Genomic DNA, 15,835 nt, shown 5'->3' on the forward strand with positions numbered 1-15,835 from the left:
CACCCTCCCCAGAACTCTGCCCACCGACCAGTGCACGTTTCTTGGAGGGAAGGAAGGAGCGAGCGGCTGCAGCGGGCAGGGTCCACGTCCTCCCCACTCCTGCTGCCTCCCGGCACTGCCACCCTGCTCCCTGGCTCTGAGTTCTGGGGATGCTCAGACATCCTCTCTAACCCCGGGCAGCATCCCTGGCAGCTCCCATAGGCACCCCCAGCTCAGGCCTCCTGTGCAGCCAGGATAGCAGTGCCCCGCCCACCCTACCTGCGGGGGACCTGCCTGGGCAGGGCTGCCTCTCCCCCAAGAAGGCGCTCTGGGGCCGTGTCCGTTCTGTCACCCTGATGCCCAGGCTGCAAGGGCCAGAGGCAGAGGCCACCCAGGGCCACTGGGCTTAAGAGAAAAATTACAGACCAACTCTTCTTACAGAGAACAAGTTTTATTTTTATAATCAGAACATTCTAATAAAAATACCATAACATTAGCTACCTTCACCTCTGTCTGGGCTTTCTCTACTCCAGGCGTGCCATGGGACACCGGCCACTCGGCTCCCTGAGGTAGGGCAAAGGCACAGCCCAGCTGCCTGCCTGCTGGGGGCCCCCCTCCGTGCTGGGAGCCCCTCACCCTCCAGTCCCGGGAGTTGCCACAGTGAACCAGAAGCCCCCACTGCGCCTCTTAGCAGCAGGAAGGGTGCGTTCCGGGCTGCGTGCAGCAGGTGATGACAGGAGAGCGGGCGCAGAACCTGCACTCAGAGCCTTGCAGGGGCCTCAGAGGGCTGGGCTGCCACCGTCCTGTCCCACAGCAGCTGGCGCGCACTCCCAGCGGGAGGAGCAGGTCCCAGGGAGACACGCGGCAACAACGTGGTGACAGACACCTGAGAACTCACCAGGTGGCCAGACACACTTCACCAGCCCAGTAGGCAGTGGACAGTTGCCCAGGAGGGCCCTCTCGTCCCATGATGCCTGCCTTCCGAGGGCCAGACTGGCCGGCGGCAGACACTGTATCACAGAAATACTGTCATCGTCTCTGGGTGGAGCCATCAACAAAAACAAGTCTCTCAGTCAAAATTAGGTTCTGGGTTCTTGGTGGCAGCAGTGTCTGTTGAAAAAATAGACTGAAATTCTGGAATCGCTCAGTAGCAAACAAAGAACAGGAAAAGGCGCAGTGCGTCCACTGAAAGGGACGTCGCTGGCACCTGGGGGGACCCGGCGGCCCACTCAGGAAGCGGCTTCGAGAAGGAGGGCGGTCCCCACACAGCAGCCGGCCACAGTCCTGGGTTCTCCCTGCCAGGTCTCCCTGAGAAGGCACCTCGGTGGAAAGGGTGTCGGCGTGGCCCGCGGCACCGGGAGTGTGGGGGGCAGCCAGGGGCGAGGGGCCTGCACTCGCCTCTTCAGACAGCCACTTGGGTCACTCCGTCCTGAAGTCCCCCTCAAGGCACGATGGGACCTAGACCTGAAGAGACGCCGCCTGGACGTGCCAGGGGGTCTTGGAGGCACAGGTGCTGGTGGTGCCCAGAGCTTGGCCGGCCACTGGCCCGAATGTGTCTGCTGGGTGGGCAACGTCACCGCAGTCCCTGCAGCAGGGACGGCCCTCACTGCATCCTGTCAGGCTGCAGCTGCGGTGCTTGGTACTGCACAAAAGCAGCCCCCGCGGGGGCCGTGGCTGACAGGGCCTGTGGCATGGCGGCTGGGTAGCCGTAGCCCACGAAGCTGGCGGCTGTGGCGGGCGAGGCGGCATATGGGTACTGGTCGTAGGTGGCTGGTGGGTACTGGGTGTAGGCCGGGCTGGCAGGCGTGTACTCGATGTAGGGCGAGGACAGCGATGGGACAGGCGTGGCCGGGATCACCACGCTGGGCTGCACGATGGCTTGTGGGTAGATGTAGTGGGGGGTCAGCCTGTGGGCCAAGCAGAGAGTCAGGGCCAGCAGGCAGAGTGGGGAGACGCAGGGCCCAGGTGGAGCAGGACGCAGTGGGCCCCTCCCCAGCTTCTTCCTCATCCCCCAGCGGCACCATCGGCACCAGCAACCCCTACCCAGTCTGTGTGCCCACACGCCCGCCACCTGCAGGGGGCCTGACAGCGCCCATGGCTCCTGCTCCCAGGGAGGCCTTCCCGGCTGAGCCACCCCACGCCCCACCTGCCTCCCCCAGGACCCCTGCGTGATGTTTAGAATGGCAGAAGAGACGCCAGGCAGCCCTGGCAGCAAGCCTGGAGCAAACCCAGCCCACGCCCTGCCCAGGGCACCCTCACAGGCTGCTTGTCCTGCCTGTCCCCAGCTCAGTGCCACTCATACCCCGCTGGCACTGGCCAAGGTGGGAGTAAGGAGCACCTGCTGAGGGTGCACAGCAGGTGGAGAAAGAGGCAGAAGGACTGCGACTGTGAGGGGACGGGGAGACCCGGGGCACGGCCACCTGGCGATCCCACAGGCAGCAGGGCAAAACCCGCCACAGGTGGCAAGCCACAAAGTGCTCCTCACCCAGGAGCAGTTGACCCTCGTCTTGTTAGGAGGGGAAGAGAATGGGCGGCCACATACCAGGCTGCCGCGCAGGAGCGCTGGAGACATCACCCTGTGTCCTGGGCACAGGGCCCCAGCCCTCCATGGGAGGGAAAGTCCTGGTGCCAGGGGGAAATGGCAGCCCAGGGCCAGCAGGAGGGGGCGGGGGGCAGACAGAGGGCGCTGCCCTGGTGGGTGCGGCTCTGCCCAGCTTCTGTGCGTACCTGGGCCTCACGGCCTGTGCAGCAGCAGCAGTGCCCACAGAGCACCACTGCAAGACACTCTGAGTGTCAGGCGCAGAACGACCACGTCAAGGCGAGACGTGGCCACCACGACACCAGTGCTCCTCCACTTGTGAATTACCCAGGGCAAAGTGCTCCCGGTGGAGCCCCCACCCCCGGACCAACTCAGAAATATGCCACCATGAGAAGGCCACGCAGATGCGTTGGGCCAAACAGAGCTGGCAGCCTGGGAAGGCACTACGGCAGCCCCAGGGTGCTACATGGAAAACCCGGGTTACCGGAGGGGACAGAGCAGTTTCTAAGATCCCTCCAGAGCACACACTGCACTGCTGAGGTCGGTCAGCAGCACACCTGTGATGCTGTTTATGCAGAACATCTCCAGGTGTCCCAGACAAGGCCAAGTGCACACCGATGCTGTGCAGGGGCGCACGCCACTCCTGACTCCCCTGCTGAGCAGGGTGGACACAGGACAGATGAGGGAGGCTGGGGGCATGTGGGTTCCAACTCTTACCGGTGGCCACACCTGTGATTCCTGTCACTCAGAGGCTGAGGCAGGAAGATCACAAGCCCAAGGCCAGCCTCAGCAACTTAGCAAGGCCCTGTCTCAAAAATAAGAAGGGCTGGAATGTGGCTCACCAGTCAAGCGCCCCAGAATTTAATCTCTGGTGCGGAAAAAAAAAAAAGAAAAGAAAGAAACAAAAGAAAGAAAGGTTAGGAGGAAGGAAGAGCCCCAGCACCCACCCCCTCAGGACTGGCTAAAGGAGGTGTGATCTGCAGCAGTGACGGGCCCCATGTAGGACAGCCTTGGAGGGCCACCCTAAGCGAGGAAAGCTGCATGCCCAGGACACATCTCCCATGGGTCCATGTGCATGAACGGCTCAGGAGGCCAATCAGACAAGAGCTGGGGAGCAGGGAACCGGGAGAGGGGCTCCAGCAGCCTCCTCTGGGGGCTGAGACTTCTGCAGCAGACAGTGGTAGTAGCCACACAGCTCTGTGGACACTTGCCACCGCACTGGTCAAGACAGTGGGGTCCAGAGCATGTCCCTTTTGCCACAGTGAGGTTATGCAGGCCAGGGGCAACCCGAGGTAGGGAGGGGTGTCCAGTGAGGGTACATGCATGGCAGGGGAGCGCAACAGAGCAGGGAACCATGCCAGGGCTCAGGGCCCACATGCCCCCATGCCTGAGGGACCCCAGCTCCTGTCGGGAGGTCCCTATGCCACAGCATGCTCAGAGATGCTAACTGCCTTCCCCCAGAGGCTGCAATGACACACACAGATAGCAGGCAGCACCCTGGGCCCTGCACAGAAGACATTCTGCAGCCACTGTCTGGAGGCCAGGCAGCCTCTGCCAGGGCCCCACAGAGGTGCCTGCCCGCCCTCACCTCACCCGGCTCCTCGGCTCCTCTGCGGTCCAACCCTGCCTCTACCAAGAGAACTCAAGCCTTGAATGGCTGAGGCCTGAGTTCTGATCCTGAGGCAGGCTGACACCTTCCCACACACCTGCCTGGACCAGCGGAACACAGGACCCTGTCCTCGAGGGCTTCGGTTCCAGGGTGGGGAGAACAAAGCACATCAGCCAGAAGCCAGAGCGTCTGAGGAACTGAGAGGGCAGAGGGCTGGGAGGCGGCAAGCTGCAGAGACAGGAAGCCCCTCCAAGGTGGGAAGACCACACTGAGACCTGAGGACAAGAAGCTGGCCACAGAGGACAGTAGAGAGGAGTCTAAGGCAGGGGCAAGTGTGAGCACTGGAGGGGCTGGACAAGAACACTAGGCCACCCTTCATGCACATGCCCCCCACGGCCCTGACCCCCAGATCCTTGCTGTGCCAAGCACGCCTGTCCCCCTATGCATATGTAGCCCTCCCTGGGAGGGAGTGCCCGCAGGCCCTTCCCACCCTGGCCTTCACCAGAGGCCTGCTGCTGTCTCCCTGCACTGCCCCTGCTCCCTAGATGACCCCCGGCAGGAATCAAAAGCTCTTTTTTTTTGGAAGGGCGGGGTAAGCCTGTGGGAGGCAGGGTCCCAGCTGGGAGTAGAGAGACCGCAGAGAGACAGGGCAGCCATGCTGACACTGCACCAGCTGCCCTGCAGTCCTGGTGCCCACCTGCTCTAGAACCCTTGGAAACACTCCTCCCTGAGCTTAGACCTCCTCCAAACATAGGCAGAGCACCTGGCCACAGGCCCTGAGTCACACAGGGGTGGACCTCCTGCAGACTGCAGTCAGATGGGCAGGACCTGCCAAGGTGGCCCAGGTCCTGGTCCCCAGCCACGTGCCAGCAATGCCACTCAGAACAGGGCCAACTGCTGAGAGCCAGGCTTCAGCACTCACAGGCCACTGGCCCCACCACCTCTACCGAGGCCTAGTGCCATCCAAGGGGATCTGCCTCCACATCCCTGGCTCCCAGGGACACCCTGCATCTGTGTGTCTTCGACTGTGCCTCCTGGGACAGCTCAGGTCAGCCCCACCAACACGAGGAGCCCAAGGCCTTATATTTCATCCTCAAAGCCCAGAACAGGTGCAGTTCTGCCCCATTTGTTGAGAGAAAAAGATGCTCAGAGGCCCAAACCACACAACAAAGGAGGGACAGAGTGAAGTCTACCCACTGCCCACCTGCTGCACAGCACCTGTGCCCTGAAGACTGGTGGGCCCAGGCCTGGGTCAAAACAAAAGGAAGGAATGGGAGGGGGCCCAACTGTGCCGTGCCAGGAGCCCAGGCCAGGGAGGCTGAGGGTGAGGACCGTGAGGCCTGGGCAGCGACAGGGCTCCCGCAGTCTCTCTCCTGGCCGGCCTGGCTCTGTCCGCAGGCGAGTCGCCGGCCACCTCCATGATGCAGAATGGTCTCACAAGCCCCATCGTGGCTAGCTATGGGGCCACAGACTGCACGAGGGCAGTGGCCCCCAACCAGGAGAAATGGCAGGGTCTGGAACAACTCTGGTTGTCACAGCTGGGGTGGGGACAGTTGCCAGAACACTGCTAACATCCTACAATGCCCAGGACAGTCCCCACAGCACAGAACTCTCCAGCCCCAAATGTCACTAGTGCAGAGGTCGAAAGCTCTGCCTCACGTACCAGAAACTACCATGCCACAGGCAGCACGAGGCATTGTCAATGCTGCTGCAGTCACAGATGCCTGAGCCAGAGGCTGGAGAAGGCAGGTGGGGTGACGAGGCGGGGCATGTGCACAGACAGGAGCACATGCATACAGACAAGAAGCCACCAGTCAGGAGACGGCAGCCGGCAACATCGACATGGAGGGCAGCCTTGGCCCTGGGGCCTGCATGTCAGAGGCCAAGTCCTGCCTGGTGCAGGGGAACCCACTCACACCCTGACCCAGGTTCAGGAGGGCCCGGGTGCCACAGCCTCCTGTGCCTGGCCCTCACGTGCAGGGAAGGGCATAGGCCTGGGGCACAAGCCGTCCTGCCACCAAACCTCAGCAACTCCATGTACAGGCCTGTCCTCCCAGGGCCTGCAGGCCATGATGGCCTCGTCACCTTCCTGCCCCAGGGAAGGTCCCATCCGACTACCACGCCTCTCCCTGACTGCTGCAACCCCCCCACCCACCAGGAGCCCTTGCTTCCACCCTCACTACCCCTCCTCCTCCACCTCTCCAGCCAGGCCCCCACCACCACCTCCCCAACTGCCAGCGAAGCAGCTGTCTAGAAGACCTCCAGACCTCGTCACCCCCAGGAGCAGAATCAACCCAAACTACCCCTGAATAGGCCCCAACCCCTCTCTCCAACTCATCTTCCCTTACTGCCTGCTCCCTCCACAAGCACACTCCCACTACCCTGGGCTCTTCCTGTCCCCAGACCTGGTCCACTTCTTCCTCCCACCCCAGGGCTTTGGCACCTGCTGCTTCTCCACCTGCTGGTTCTTTCCACAGTTCAAAGCTCACCTTTCAGGGTCCTCCCTGACCCCCAACTTTAGTTTTCTTCTGACAATCTGAAGCCACTCAAATGGCCATGGGCATCACATGTCCCAAGAGGATGAGACTTCTGCCTTGACCACTGTGCCCCAAGTGCCCAGCACAGCATGTCCCAAGTACTGAGCATCTGGGGCAGAACCAACTTGCAGGCCCCTGGGTAGCAAAGAGCCTCCCCGGGTTGTTAGCTGCTTCCCGGGCCAGAAGTTCCAGCCCAAGATGACAGAGAAAGCCTTTAGCCTCCAAGAGCTGCGGCCAGCAGGTGGGGTGGGGGCGGCAAGGCTCTGCTCGGCAGGTCCAGAGGGGAGGAGGGGCCCACCAGCTTCACTCTGCCCGTCAAGTGCCCACCCAGCATCACACACCCTCACTGCTGCCTCCACGAGAGGCCAGCCCACAGGGATGCATGAGGATTTACTGCTGGGTGTGCCCCAGACCTAGGCAGAATCAACGACCCCGTCCTCTGGCTGAAGAAGGCTGGATGGACCAGGCCTTTCCTCTTCCTCAAGATCAGCCTCAGGCTCAGAGTGGCTGCCAGCAAGCCCTGGAGGGAGCAGCAGACCAGCGGCCAGGGCAGCCAGGCTCCATGCAGGGAACCCAAAGGTCAGGTGGCCCAGGCCCACAGGGAGGCTCCTGCATGGTCTTCCAGGGACAGGCTCCCACTGCCACCTCAGGGTGCTCTCCACAGGGCACAGAACTTGCTACCGCAGACTGTTCCCAGCCAGGACACCATGTCAAAGGCAGGAGACACCACCGTCCCCTTCCTTCCTGGCTTCTGGAGGTTCCTGTCCTGGAACCCTGTGGCCCTGAGTCCTGCCCTCTCAGGAAACCTGTCCCTTCACCACATGTGCAAGATGTCAGCAGTGTGTCCCAGAAGATCAGTCCCATACTTTTGCAGGCAGGAGAAGTGGGCACCCCTGGGCAGGTGACATGGGCAGGACCAGCTCAGGTGCCCAGATGAGACAGGAGTTGGTCCACATAAGTCCACGGCCCATGGACAGGGCCCTCGCTAGCAGGTGGGTGGGGGAAGGACAGCCTGGGTTCTCCACCTCCCTAGTACCAGAACAGCACCAGGCCAAGTCTGGGGGGCCCTACTTGGGCTCTGGGATGGACAGAGGAGCTGCAGCTAAGGAGGGGACAACTAGTTCTGTCTCTACCTCCCGCTGAGGCAACAGGCCCATGTCTCCACTGAGCTCCCACCTCACCAAAAGCACCCTGCAAACTCAGCCCATGGAGACCAGGGTCCCGAGCAAGAGCCACAGGTCCAGACTCTGGCTATGCCAGTGAAGCCCCAAGGACAATCCTCAATCCTCTGGCCACGGCTGCCAGAGCACAGTGGGCTCTTTCCTGGATCCTAGCTGCCCCTCAGGGGAGGACGTGCGACTCTGAGCAGTGGTCTCTGGGAACCCAGTGGGCAAGGGCATTGTGAGCAACAGTCAGTGCAGATGGTGCCCAAGAGACAGGCAGGGGCCCCGCCACACTCAAAGCAAAACTCTCAGCGAAAAATAACTGGCCGTGGCCCAGGAGGGCTCATTTCCTGCACACGAAGCCACCTCTGAAAATAAAAACGAAATGGCAAATGAGCCCATTTCACTTTTTCTGCTTCTGGGGCCTTGTCCCACCAGGCTAGGGACAAGGTGGCAGCAGCCAGAGCGGCACCTCCAGGCCTGGCAGGGGGTGCCTTCTGTGCAGACTCCTGGCAGGCAAGAAACCAGGCCAGGGTCATGGGACGCTCGGGTTCTCTGGGGTCCCACAGAGAGGCCAGGCAAGCTGGGAAGGCAGCTGTGGTAGATCCGTGCCCTCTGCACGACACCAGGCTCTGGACAGCAGCTCCACCTGACCCTGGCCACGTCCCACCGCTGCTCATCCCAGATGCCCCGCCATGGTCCCCGTCATCAAAGCCAGTCCAACATTCTTCCACTTGCTCTGGAAGCTTCTACCTTTCAAACACATATTTCAGAATCCCACCATTTCTCCCCACGGCCAGTGTTCCCAGGGGCACCACTGTCTCATGACCAGATGACTGGGCTGTCCCCAACAGCCTCCACCTGGGCCCTCAGCAGTCCAGACCCAACCCAGCAGACAGAGGCTGCTTTAAACACAAACATAAGTCCACTTGCCCTCCTTGCTCGGCACCTGCGAGGACCAGGCCACCCAGTGTGGTCCCAGTGCCCTGGGCCTGTCATTACAGCCCCACACAAGCTGAGGCCACCCCGACCCCCACTTGCCTGACACCTCTGCCTCCACAGCCTGGCTGCCTCTTGCCCCACAGAGGCCAACCTGTCTCCACTCAGACAGGCTAAGACGTATGTACCTCCTGGGGGCGCTGTAACTACAAGCTGAGACAGGGTCTCTCTCAGCAAACCCCTACAAGATGAGCTAACCAGTGAGCACACAGCCCCTGGCCAGCACACAAGGGGACACGAGAGGAGCACACTGCAGGCTCCCAGCATGCCTGCCCAGCATGAGTGGGGATGCTGAGCCTACCTGAGGACCAGGTGGGAAGCCAGGGTCACAGCCACGTGGCTCCAGAGGGAACAGGAAGCAGTGTTGTTCCTCCACAGCACCATGAGGGTCCGGGCTGGCCCACCTAGTGCCGCTCCCTGCTCTGGACAGCATGGTGGCTGCCTGTGGCCAGGCCTCTCCCATGGGACCAAGGCCTGGGCCCCTTGCCTGAGGCTTCCGGAAGAGGCTCCCCAGCCCTAGCATGGCCGCAGGGCGGGCGAGGAACTCAGCCTTGGCGAGGAACCCGAGAACGCCTGCAGGCTGGCTTCTGTCAGCAGCTGAGGACAAACAACAGGTGCGCAGGGCCGCCCGTGGGGAGGGCCAGGTGCAGCCTACGCCTTGCTCCAGACAAGATGCCAACAGGAAGCAACAGTGCGGGCAGCGACCAGACACCCCAACAGACACCCCAAGGGAAAATCGTGAGGGCCAGGCCCCCATGGCCTGATGGCTCTGAGCCGAGCCCACCCCACCCGTGGGCCTGCTGCCCACACACCTCTCCCCCGCCTGGAGCACTCCGCGGCAACCTCCTCACCACCTCACCCCTCCCCAGCAGGCCTTCCCCAGCAGACCATGAAAAGCCACCTACACACCCTGCCGTCACCTGCAACCCCGTCCTGGCCTTATTTTTCATTTTGAATTATGAAATCATAAGACTCCTCAGAAATTTAAAGGTGCAAAGGGGGCCCATGTTCCCTCCCCAGGATGGCATCCACATAAGCAAATGCACTTTCCCATGCAGGAAACTGCACAGGGCTGGGACCTGGACACCAGGCCCAGGTTGGACTTCCCCAAGTTTGGCACGTGCTGTTTTTGCAGATCTCATATCTGACACGCAGAGGTCCGCCTAGCCAGCTGCGCTCACCACGCAGGCTGCTCGCTCCCACAGAGGCACACAGCCGCTTCCTGTCCAACTGTGCTCACCACCAGCCCTGGCCACGCCAGCAGAGATAGACAGACGTGGGCACCTGAGATCCAGCAGGGACCAGGCCTTCCTGCACAGCAGGTACCCGCACGTACCGAGTGTGCAGATGGTTCTAGAGCAGCTCTTTCTGTTCTCTCCATCCCCATTTGTGCTCTGCTCAGGCCCTCGGCTGGGTGATGGTGAGGGCCACATGTCTCCACCTGGGCACTAGGCACCCTCCTGTGGAGGAGGCAGGGGTCACCAAAGTGACAGGTTCAGTGGGGAGGCACATGCCAGGGACTCTACACAGGCCAACAGTCTGGCTCATTCATTCAAGAGCTGCCACATGACCAGGAGGTGTGGAGCTGGGGAGGGAGCTCAGATCCCTGTCTCGGGCTAACCCTGGTGGTGAGCCCCAGAAGTCTCCCATGGCTCCAAGCTGCTTCACAGCGGCAGACAGGTCAACAGACCTCGCTGCAGGCTGTTTGAGACAATGTGGGGCAAATCCCAGGCTTCCTGGGGCCAGGCCCTGATCAATGAGCTCTGCACATGGGTGCTAGCTAAGTCCTCAAGTAATCCCACTGAGTTGGCACTGTCACTGTCCCCACTACCCTAATAGGGAGGAGCCTGAGAACTGAACTGGGCCTGGCCTTCAGCTGGGGCAGTCCTGCAAGCTCTAACTCCAACACAGGTTATGCCTTATGCTCAACAGCCCCAAGACCCTGCACTGTCATCACAGACCCCTAGGGCTTGGCTCTCCACCTGGTATGCAGCAAAGGTCTCAGTGAATGGATGTCAAGTTGACAGCAAGGTCCTCTTAAGAACAGGGAAGGCGACCTGCAGAGAAGCAGCTGGCCCTTCTAAAATAGCCCCAGGAGAGGTTCCAAATCCAGCCAGGCCTGGCATAAACCTCAGCCCCTGATATGCCTTTGGTCTTGAGTACACAGATAGCCCTTCAGGCCAGGCTAGTGCTCTGCCTGCACACATGATCCCAAACTCTCCACCTCCTTTCCTGCCTGCAGGCCACTGAATGTCCTACCAGCCCCAAAAGACCCTGGGTGGGTCGTCTGCTGCAGTGTGCCTCCTCTTGTGACCTCGCCCAGACCTAGGGGCTGGCACGAGCCACCTGCCACCTATCCCAGGCAGCTCTTCCATGTGTTGGGGCTTGGCCTCTACACAGTTACACAGCAGGATCACACAGGGTGTTAAGTCCCAAGAGGACCCCTTCAAATTAAAACAGCAGCCTAAAAGGGGACCCAGGCAAACAATCAAGCACAGAAGTTCTTTGGGGATGCTCTCTAATCACAGCAAGTCCTTCTTGGCTCCCTGGGTCCCTGTAGGACCAGGCAGGCAATAGAGCGGCAGTGCTCAGCCTAAAAGTGGGTGGTGGAATCTTCAGAGCTGTCACAGGCTCAGGACTGGGGCCAGAAAAGTCTGGGAGAAGTTCAGCCAGGCATTTGCAGACTCTGACTACCCTGGATCCGGGTCCCATGGTGCCTGAGGCCATTGCAGGCCACCCCATTGCCAGCCCCAAGCAACAAAACTGACTGCTGAGTCAGGCCCAGCTCTGCCCGGGGGCCCAACTGTTTGCAAAAACAAAGGGGACGCTGACAGCCCAACTCTCCAGCCTGGCCAGGGGCATGCAACAACTGGAGCTCACAGCTGACCCCACACCAGTTCTGCAGCCATATCACCGGGGCTTCCCGGCTGCTGGGCTTGGGTCTTGGCAGTGCCTAGAGGAGGCAGCACACTCCCAGCATCTACACTCACTGGACAAGAAGATCCATGTGGGTCTCCATCCCTTGGCAACCTCCAAATAGAGTGAGGCCTCTGCCCCGTCACAAGATTAAATGGCCAGTCCCGCGGTCTAGACACATAACAGTGCTGCCTGAAGCTGCGTGCATGAGGCAGTGAGACTCGTGGCAGAGCCTCTAACTCCCTAGACAGGTGGCACCCACAGGCTCAAGATGGCAAGGGGAAAAGTTAGGGTGCCCTTCCTACTCCCACAAGAGAGCAACCAAAGAGAGTGGGTTCCAGAGCCAGCCACCTGGATAAAACCTCATCCCGGATACTTGTCATGTTGCCCCCTGGACAGGTTGCTATCCTTTCTTTAACTTGTCTCTGCCTCAGTATCCCCCATCTATAAAATGAGGACAATACCAGCTATGACCCCAGAAGTTTGTGTGGGGAGTGTGCTGTGTTTAAAGGGCACTATTCCCACTTCCCAGATGAGAAAACTGAAAAGAATGCTACTGGCCAAGCTGGACCCTGGTAAGCAGTGGCCCTGACTTGAACCTAGGTCTGTGGGCTCCAGAGGCTGAGTGCTGACAGTTCCTAGGGTCCCACAGGCAGCTGAAAGGATAAGCAGAGCCCAGGCCTTGGGGGAAGGCCCTGCCCAATGTTGGCAGGAGCCGGCAGGTGCTAAGTCACACATCCTCCTCTCTGAGCAGTGAAGTCACACCTGGACCACAGTAGGCCAAGTGAAAGCCAAGACGGCCCTCCCTGTGTGGCCTCAACCCCAGAGGAAAGCCTGGGATGAAGACACAAAGGCTACGGTGTCCCCAGGCAGCTTTCAAGATGGCTCTGAACGTATGAAAAACCTCCATGTGTGAGAAGGAAGCCCATAACCATTCATACTCTGTCCTCCAAGCTCCCTACAGATGCTGAGGGCGGAGCGCATGTTGGAAGGGTCCAGGCTACATTCTGCCACCTGCAGCTCCTGTCACAGCACAGGAGCAAGGGAGCCACAGTGCTGCCTCACAGGGCAAGATCCCCTAAGGTGGGCAAGCAGCACTCTCCCCTGGGTCATGTAATCTACCAAAACGCAGAGTAGCCTGAGTCAGTCCCCAGCCTCAACTGTGTGAATGAACGCATGTGCGTGCGCACGAGACTCAGGTACAAAATCCAGAGGCCAGAATTTGGACTCAGAAAGTTTTAAGAAACAGCAACCTTGTCTAAGGAGCAGCCATCCCCAGGTACCCCAACCACATCAACAACATCAAACAGCCCCCATGAATCACTGTGCTGGGAAATCCAAGCAGGTGGAGCGTCCTAGGCACCCATACATCACACAAGTCCTTCCCCACCCAGCTGGGAGGTCTTGTCAGACATTGGCAGGGAGGGGTGGGATGTGGGAGTCTTTTTAGGATGAAGGAAGATAGGACAGAAAGCTCCAGAATGAGTCACAAAAGGCCCATAGGCCAGGCCACTTGACCAGCGATACCTGGTCCCTGTCACATCTCACCTGCTGCAGCATTCACAAAAATCAGAGCCTGGTCAGCAGTGACCCACTGCTACCACCTTTCCAGCACTGGAGGTCAGAGGGGTACCTGGGAAACAGCCCAGGCCACTGTCCCTAACACTATCAACAAACATGGAATGAGTGCCACCCTGCTCCAGGTACACCCTACAGCTTCCAGACGGCTGTTATCCCCATTGTACCGATGAAGAAACCTAGACACAGATGGCCTGTAAGCCTCCCAAGGTCACCCAACCACAGGTGGGGAGTGGGGTTGCACCAGGCAGAGGCTCCAGGGCTCATGCTCCCCTTTCTGTGGTGTGACCTCTGCCAGGGATAGAGAAATGCAATAGATCTCCTCCTACCTCCTCTCCCCCAAAACACAGTCATATTTCTGAAAACTGTCATTTCCCCAGCCTTTCAGACCCACTTCATCTCCAACCAAGCCAGCCACATTGACTCACCCATAAGTCCGCTGGACAAACGTGGGGTGTAGCTGCTGCACGCCAACGGCAAAGCCTAGAACGAGAGAGCAGTGAGGGACACTGCCTGCACATGCAAGGTACCCAAGCCCACATGCAGGGAGGCAGAGCCATGCAGGCCACACACAAAGGCAACCAGCTTTCTGTCCCTGCCCACTTCCACCACGGCCCCACTCCAACACTTGGCCAAAGCAGGCCCAGGGCCCCGTGTGGCAGCAGCCTCTCTGTATTGGCCTCCTGGCCTTCAGCCCTGTGGCTGACTTCCTCCTGCAAGGAGGGCTGACAACTGGGGTGATGTACCCTCCCCACCCTGTCCCTCAGGGCCACATACTGCTAAGAAGGGGCCAAGCTCCTTAGCTGGGGGTGACTGCCCTGTGACAGTCCTGCAGGCACATGATAGCTGACTGCCACTCCCGGGGAAGGGGGGGGCCTTTTTCCACCCAGCAGATACCAACACTCAATATAGAAACTGAGAAGAGCAGGGAAGGAAAACAGCTCTCACCCGTCTGCAAGCTCCGGGGCTTGGCACCCAGATATGCCAGGTTCACATTGGCCTTCCGCCCATCGATGATGGGATTGGGGTCTTTGCAAGCCCTCTCAGCTGCTGCCCGGTCGGCCATGGTCACCTGGAGAAGCACAGATGAGACGGTCAAGGACCTCCACTGCTGAGCTGAGGAAGTGGGGAAGGGGCAGAAGATCACCCTGACACCAGGCCACCCCTCCTCTCTCCCCTTCCTCCTAGAATCTGTTACTCAGGACCCTTGGGCCAACTGCCCTCTGACCCCAGCCCAGGGCCCTCCCCCAGGCTGCCCCCTGGATTCCAGCTCCTCCCTCAAAGTTCAAGTGCTGGGAAATCTTGCCTTCAAGGACAGAAACTATCCCCTGGGAGTAGGGCAAAAAAAACGAACCCCCTGGGCGGGGGTTGGGGGGCAGGCCCACCGGTGGGGCTCCGAATTTCCCCATGGGAGGAGTCGGCACCCTCCAGTCGTTCGGAAGTAGGAAGCGTGTCTTCCGTCGTTTGTACTTAAACTGACGCTGACTCCGGGCGGCTGAGGGGCTGCCGGGCCGTGGGGGAGGCCCAAGGGCCCGCGGCACAGTGGACCCGCGGGCTGCGCCAGAAAAGTCCCGGCGGGGCGTCGGCTCGGCCCTCTAGGCGCTCCGTCCTAACCGAACCCGGCGGTCTGCCCTCCGGCCGCTGTGGGGGCGGGGAGCGGGCGGCAGGTGCGGGCGCGCGGCGCCGGGCGGCCCCGCGAGGCGGCCGGCGAGCGCCCGAATTGACTCCGGGCCCCGGCCGCGGCGAGGGGCGGGGCGGGGGAGGGCGGCCGCCGACACTTACGAAGCCGTAGCCGCGGGACTTGCCGGTCTGGCGGTCGGTGATGACCACGGCCTCCTCGATGTCCCCGAAGCCCTCGAAGTACTTCCTGAGCGAGGCGTCGGTGGTGTGGTAGGGCAGGCCGCCCACGAAGATCTTGGTGAACGTGGTGTCCTTCTGAGAGCCGTGCATGGCGCCGGGGGCGGCCGGGGGCCGCGGGAAGCCCGCGCTCGGGGCGCACGGCGCGGGCTGCAGCAGCATAGGGGGCGCCCCACCGCTACGGACCTGGGCCGCGCGGGGCTGCGCTCATGGGGGGCAGCGAGGAGCGCGTGGGGCGGCGAGGGTGCCCGTCCAGCCGCCAGGCCCGTCCGCTCGCGCGCCGCTCCCGCCGTGCGCGCCGCGCTGCGCTCGGCACCGGCGCTGCGCGGACTCTGCGCCCAGGCGCCCGCCCCCGGGCTTTGTAGCCGGCCCCGCCCCCGTCGTCAGGCCCCGCCCATCTAGGGCCCGCCCTAGGCGCGGGGGCCGCCGGGAAGTGTAGTTCCGGTCCCGCCCAGCCGCGCCCTGGCGTGCCTGGAGCCGGGGGCACCAGGGCTTCTTAGCTGAGTACTTGCTGCACACGCGCCAGACCCAGTACTGGGCGCCGTACCCAGACCGACAGCCCAGGCCCTGCCCTCATGGATTAGATGTAACCGATTATTAGCTAGCTACTTAGGGGCCAACAGCATAATCATATTAAAAGTTTCACTGGAGGAGTATT

The 15,835-nt window shown here is 61.1% G+C and overlaps 1 protein-coding gene across 1 annotated transcript; it reads right to left on the reverse strand.

Moving 5' to 3' along the window:
• Positions 1–411: 411 nt before the first annotated feature.
• On the reverse strand, positions 412–15,455 carry Rbm38 (RNA binding motif protein 38). Its single transcript, XM_046433570.2, has 4 exons — positions 15,103–15,455; positions 14,269–14,392; positions 13,749–13,803; positions 412–1,886 (listed from the first exon to the last, which is right to left on the reverse strand). Exons 1-4 carry the CDS (start codon positions 15,337–15,339, stop codon positions 1,583–1,585), a joined length of 720 nt encoding a protein of 239 aa, XP_046289526.1. The 5' UTR covers positions 15,340–15,455; the 3' UTR covers positions 412–1,582.
• Between the last annotated feature and the right edge of the window lie 380 nt (positions 15,456–15,835).

Source organism: Marmota monax, unplaced genomic scaffold (genome assembly GCF_021218885.2).
Source record: "Marmota monax isolate L192 unplaced genomic scaffold, Marmota_monax_Labrador192_F-V1.1 WCK01_AAM20220418_F8-fsc00014, whole genome shotgun sequence".
Taxonomy (NCBI): domain Eukaryota; kingdom Metazoa; phylum Chordata; class Mammalia; order Rodentia; family Sciuridae; genus Marmota; species Marmota monax.